The 6209-nt window shown below is 61.1% G+C and overlaps 1 protein-coding gene across 1 annotated transcript in view; it reads right to left on the bottom strand.

The window, feature by feature from the left end:
- Nucleotides 1-3090: 3090 nt before the first annotated feature.
- The window catches only part of CFAP65 (cilia and flagella associated protein 65), a gene marked incomplete at its 5' end in the record, with an annotated part of 42152 nt that continues 39033 nt past the window's right edge, over nt 3091-6209 (bottom strand). The window contains 7 exons of the mRNA XM_007445854.1: nt 3091-3223; nt 3345-3482; nt 4155-4252; nt 4379-4544; nt 5083-5211; nt 5666-5865; nt 6103-6147. Coding sequence (XP_007445916.1) covers nt 3091-3223; nt 3345-3482; nt 4155-4252; nt 4379-4544; nt 5083-5211; nt 5666-5865; nt 6103-6147 — 909 coding nt within the window. The remainder of the gene's footprint in view (nt 3224-3344; nt 3483-4154; nt 4253-4378; nt 4545-5082; nt 5212-5665; nt 5866-6102; nt 6148-6209) is intronic.

The following is a 6209-nucleotide window of genomic DNA, read 5'->3' as shown; positions in this document are numbered from 1 at the left end:
GGAGGCATTCTTCCCTCCCCCCCCCACAGGTCTGCTGTGTGTGTGTGTGTGTGTGTGTGTGTGTGTGTGTGTGTGTGTGTGTTGGGGGGGCGGTCATTCCAAGGGGAGACCTTTTTGTTGTGCAGCCCCAGAATCTGGAATCCTAGCCAGAGGGGGAGTGCTCTAGCCACCTTCCATGTTTGGGGAAGGGGAGAGGAAGCCCTCAGAGACACAGGGAAGATGTGCCAGCACCAGGGCCAGGCGAATCAATCACTGCCAGGCTGGGAGGCCAGGATAGGGGCTGCACACACCCAGCCTGGGACCCATGGACTTCCCCTCGCCCTCATGGCCCAGGCTGCTGCACGGAGATCCAGCCTGCAGTCCACCCTCTCCCCAGACCTGCCTGGGATCCGTCAGAGCCATCTCATCCCCTCCCCCTCCCTTTCTCTGTGCCAAGGACTCAGCAGATCCTGTGGAGCCTGCGGGTAGCTGGGTGAGGGGTGGCAGTGGAGTGGGGGGAAAGTGGAGGGGGAAAGCCAGCACCCCCAGGAACATCCAAATTGGAGTCAGAAAGGACCAGTGACTCCTGACCCTCATTCCCATCTCCCTGGGGACTGCCTCTGCCTGGGTGTGTGGGGTACAGTCCCTCCCCATAAAGCTTCCTCACCCTTAGGGGAAACTGGGCTCCTTACTGCTGTCCAAGGAGCCTTCCTTCCACCCCTGATCTACAACTGGCCCTTCCCTCCGGGGCTGGCTCAGCATCACCATCAGTTTTGGGAGGTGGAATGGAGTACACCTGGAATCACAGGGCAGAGACTCGACTGGGAGCTCAGACTGACCCCAGGCCTCAGTTCTAGGCTCTCCAAGCAGGAGGCCAGGGGTCTATGGCAATCTTCATCCTCCTCCCCCATATCAGATCTTAACACTTTGAGTCACTGAAAAGGGGGGTGGTCTGTCCTAGGTTTGGGTTGTGGCTAATGACCCATGGACTCCCACCTAATCTGAGGGCCACTCAGACCTACCCCACCTCCAGCTGACTGAAACAAGAGGCCTCGGGATTATGAAGTCTGGGAAAGGCAGTGAGCTGCAGTGCCTGGGAACCCCATCAGGCAAGGGCTACCGGACCCCGTGTTTGTCCTTTTCAATCAGTCTGTCTGTCTTGAACATGGGAAGACTGAAGGATGGGTCAAGGAGATGGAAGGGAGTGAACCCTCAGGATGTCAGCACCAAAGATATGTGGAGGAGCCGGACTTGATCCACTGTGGTTCTAGCTTCCCCCACCCAGATTTTCCACACCTCATAGCTGTTGTTCCAACCCCCTGAGAGCCTCAAACTTCCCAGGTCAGGGGCCTCAAAAGTATTGCTAAAAGCCCAGAAACTAGGATATGGGGAGTGGTGGGGCCCACGCGGGAGGCCAGACCAACCCCCCTCATTGCGCAAATGGGGGATGGGGGTTGGAGGAAAGCCCGAGGAGAGGCCATGAAATGACTTGCCCAAGGCCACAGAAGTCGCTGGGACAGAGCCGGACTAGAAGGCGGGTTTTCACCTCCGGAAGGGCTCCTGACCAGGCCCACAGCCCCCCATGCCACCCGGTGGAGCCTGCTCGGCCGGCCCGTATTATCCGGAATCGAGCCGGGCAGCCCAGGAGTTGCGGGCAGGACCAGGCAGGGCGGGCGGGGCCGGATGGGAGCTGGATCTCCCCGCGGAGCGGCGCACAGCCTCTCCGACCCTTATGGCGGCGGCGGCGGCGGCGACAGGTGCTTGCGTGGCGATCGGGCCGGGCCCCCGGGCGGGTGCTGAGAGGCCGCCCCTGCCTCACGCGAGCCGAACGAACAAAACGCTCAGGTCCGGTTTGTGCGAGGGGCTCGTCGCGGGGCGGGAGCGGAGGGCCCGGGGCCAGGCTGTGGCCCTCGGTGGTCTCCTGGTCCTGGTCTTCGGCGAGCGCAGGGCGGCACAGCACTCCGCTAGCTGCCGCCCTCCCCTGCGCGCGTCTGCGGCTGACACGTCGGCGGCCGCAGTGGCCACTACAGGTGCGCACCTGGCCCGCCCCTCCCTTCCTGGCCACCCTCCGCCCGGCCGGGCCTTGCCTGGCTTGGTCCCCAGCGCACGCCCCGGAGCTTGTGCCGGAGCCCCGGCTCAGCGCGCTTTATACGGTCTACTCAGTCCCCGCCCCTAGACACACGCGCGCACACACACACACGCACACACACACACACACACTCACACCTGTCCGGGCGCCCGTTTGCTCGAGGCAAATATTGACTCAGAGGAGGCGGAGCGCCCCTCTCCCCGCCCCCGCCTAGGCTTTGGGGCAGGAGCTCCTCCGAGTCCTTGGCGGTGGCGGTGGAGGGGGGCGGGGTGTCGGGGACCTGGGCGCCTCTGGAACAACACCAGATGTCACTTTTCCACCCACCTGCCTCGGGGAGAGGGGGGGAGGAGCCGAGGACAGAGGCTGCCAGGCGGAGGTTAGGGGGAACCGGAGGTGGGTATCCTAGGGAAAGTGGGACATCCCCTGGTCTGGGGATTCAGATTCACGATGAGAGTCGTTTAGTAGGGTCTGTGGCCCGCTGTCTAGCGATGATCTCCACCCGCACCCCAGCGTCTAGTTCTTGGCCCTCCGCTAAGTGCCTCGATTTCCCAACCTCAGCAGAGTCCCGGGAGCCCGGCAGATGCTGAGAAAAAGCTAGAGGTGGAAGGGCCAAGCCTCAGAGCAAGCGCGGCGGGGAAAGGGTAGGGGTGGCGACCTTGCTCCGTGGCCACCTGCTGCGCAGACCAGGCCTGACGCTCGGCTCCTGTCCACCCGGCTCTGCTGGGTCAAAGGCCAGCCAGGATCCGCCCGAAGCGCCCTCCACTGGCCAGACCAGGTCCAGCGCCTGGCAGCGAGTAGCGAGAACTCTTGCCCAGCTGCCGAGTTGAGTGGAGAGGCGCAACCTCCCAGCCCCTAAGTCTCCAATGAGTCGAGGCGGTCCACCTTGGCCGCTTCCACCGTCTGTCCCTCTGAGACCGCGCGCGCAAGTTCTTGTCGCGTCGGGGAAATAAAGTTAAGGCAGATATAGAAATAAAGCTATAGATGCTTTACTGGGGGGTGATGGAGAGGGGGGCGGCAGGAACCTAGAGCTGCAAGTCGGAGGGGGTGGGCGCTGGCGTCTGCAAACAGTTGGTGGAGGTCGGCTCAGTCGAGCAGGGCATCTCCGCTTGCTGCGGCCCCGGGGACGCCGCCGGCAGCGAGTCGGGAGTCAGAATCCTGGATGACAGAAAGCCCCAGGTAGCGGGTTACTTTTTGAGCAAAAGAAAGTAATATAGTTTTGCCCGCCCCTGCAGCCCCTCGCACCTCTCCAGCGGCCGCTGGCCCGGGCCCCCCCGACCTGGGAACGCTGAGCGGCGGCAGGGCGATGACGCGTGGCCGCGAAGTGAGCACCACCTCCCCGCGGCTCGCCTCCACCAGGATGTTCTGGATCATGTTCTCCAGCAGCGCCTCCTGCAGGCTAACGAAAGCCGGGAGCCTACGGGGCGGGAGGCGGGGGCGCCGGGGTCAGCGCCGCCACCGACCGCGCTCTCGTTCTCCGCTGGCCTCCTCTGTGCTGTATCGTTTGCCGCGTGCTCTACGCGGATTCTCATTTTAACTCCCCGCCCTCCCAACACTATGAGGCATCCTTGTTCCAATTTTACAGACGTTCAAACTACGGCTTAAACAGACCAAGTTGCCAAACGTCACGCTGCTGGTACACGTGGTGGGATTCGAGCCCGGGGAATCGGAGTCCCCATCCCAGGGCCAGGGTTGGGGAAAGGCATCGAGCGATGAGACGGTGCAGAAGGGACTCCTGGGGAATCCCACCACGGACAGAAAGCCCCAGAGCAGCCCCAGGGAAAGGCGGTGCAAGAAGAGGTGGTACTTTTCTCCTGGCTCTAAAAACCCATTTAAGAGACTTTGACGGCTATAATCGCCCTCCTGGAAGTGGTGTGATGGTAAACGTTAATAGTCCGCTCTTGGAGAAAAAAATTAAAGCTTGGATCGCCTCCCACTGAGGCCTTAAGCGTCCAACAGTGATGTCAATGAACACTGAGTTGGAAAGAGAAGCTCACACAGGTAGAGCCCCAGCACACCATTGCCTCCTAGGATCCTTCTGCACTTGACCCCGCACCCCCCAAACCCTCACCGTGGTCTGGCTGCTTACCGGCTGATGGCCTCCTTCTCATCCTGCTCTTGCTTCTCCTTCAGTGAGACCTTCAGCTGTTGCTGCCACTGCCATTTCAGAGACTCCCGGGACGTGCGCTGCAGCGTGGGCTTCGTCTCCGTCCAGGGCAACTTCTCTTCCTCCTCCTCCAGCTCCTCCTCTTCCCCCTCTTCCTTCTTCCTCAGCCTCCGTTTGCCTTCCTCCTTCTCTTTGTCTTTGCTGACCTCAGAGCTGTTGCAGGACTGAGACGTGGCTGGCACTAAGTGCAGGCTGCTGCTCTGGGCCATGAACCTTGCCGACTGCTCATTCCAGAACTGGCAGAAGTAAGGCATTTGCTCCACCAGGTTTCGGTCCACAGCCTCATGGAAGATCTTGTCCTCCAGCAGACCCCTGGGTGGCAGGGAGGAGGAGGAGGTCCTCACTGAGAGGCCTTGCAGCCCGCTGTGGGGGGCTCTGGCTTCAGGGTTCCCCAAGGGGTGGTTCTTGGCTACTCTGTCCACAAACAGGTGCTAGGTGCGGGGAGGGGAGCCCCTGATCAGTTGCTCCCTCCCATTCCTTCTTTAGAAAAAGGCATCTCTGGGCCCCGTGGATTCTTAAAGGTGAACGTTATATGGTAGAGGAAAAGCCAGGATGTCAGAGTTACACAGATGAGGCCCGGAGCCCTGGAGAGACAGTGAACTGGCTCCAGACCACATCTACCAGCCATGAAAAGGCAGAACTCGGGACCCAGCCCTGAGGATCCCTCCAGCCAGCTCCATTAGAGCTGTACCATCCTCGAGGGCCTGGGACCACCAGTGGAAGGATCTTGTGAGGAAGTTCTATCTTTCAGGAAAGGAAGGGCTGGGATTTCAGGGGCTTTGGGTGGACCCAGAATTGATGAATGAACTAGGGAGATGGAGGGGTGAGCGTTTAGGGGGTGGGTGGTCACCTGATTATGGTGGTGAGACAGTCAGTCAGGAGCTGCTGCTTCTGCTTGGAGACAGGGGCCCACTTGTCCGTGGACTCTTCCTCGCCAGCCTCCGACTCCTCCCTGGGGTACCTCCTCTTTGGCAACTCCCTGGGGCAGGCCGTGGCATTCTGAGTGGCCTGGGCAAGCCACCACGCTGGGGTTGGGGGCATGAGCAGTGATGGTGGCTGCCCAGTCATGAGGACATAGGTGAGTTTGGGGCGGCCCCCAGCCTTAACCCAACATAGTGCCGCTGCATTTGGGGAACCAAGCCCGACTCTCAGAGTCGGCACAGGACCTGGAGAGGCTCCAAGCTGGAAAGGGAAGGAAGGAGGGGAGGCAGGGAGGCCTAAGCAGGTTCCCCAGGGGCTCTGGCTCTTTGCCCCCTCCTCATAAGGGCCTAACAGTAATGGGGGCGTTCTGGGCCCAGCAGTGCCCCAGGAGTCCCAGTGATGCCGCACGTGCTCCAAGCCCTCAGCAAGGGTTAGGTCTGGGCAGTCGTGTTCTAGAGCGGGAGGGTGGCAGAGAGCAGAGCAAGCAGACCCCGCCCTCCCTGAGGGTTCACCGGTGCAAGGAGTGGCGGGGAAAGTCAGAGAAGTTGGCCAGGAAGTAGTCGGTGGCATGGGCGCGGGCAGTGAGGCTTAAGCTGAGCATCCCTGGCGAGGGCGGCTGGGGGCATGGCCAGCGTGTCTCCTCCTTTGCAATCTTAAGGTTCCAGCTGGTTGGGCAGTTGAGACACCACTGGTTCTTGATGGGGGGCAGCGTCTTTGGGAAAGGGGAGGCATGGATGACAGGGGCTTAGGGACTGCACTCCCATCACTGATGGGTCCCTAGCCCCCCAACCAGGTCTTTCGTGACACCCCTGGCATTTCATCCCCACCCATTGGCACTTTCATCCCTCCCCTCCAGGAGACTAGACCAGAAGTTGGAGGTATCTCTGGAGAGTAAGCAAGGATCCTGTCAAGTTATCCCAAGGAGATAGGCCTGGGCTTACGATCTCACCCTGTACTTGCTCACAGGTTCACAAGCTGTACGATACGCCCTTCTCTGTGGAAGCAAAGAGACCCCCTGCTTAGGATGCAAGAGGCCTAGAGGGACTCCCCTCTTCC

The sequence above is a fragment of the Lipotes vexillifer genome, unplaced genomic scaffold (genome assembly GCF_000442215.2).
Source record: "Lipotes vexillifer unplaced genomic scaffold, Lipotes_vexillifer_v1.1 scaffold965, whole genome shotgun sequence".
NCBI lineage: Eukaryota > Metazoa > Chordata > Mammalia > Artiodactyla > Lipotidae > Lipotes > Lipotes vexillifer.
Note: the sequence above shows the minus strand (reverse complement) of the source record. Positions and strands in the feature narration are given on the sequence as shown.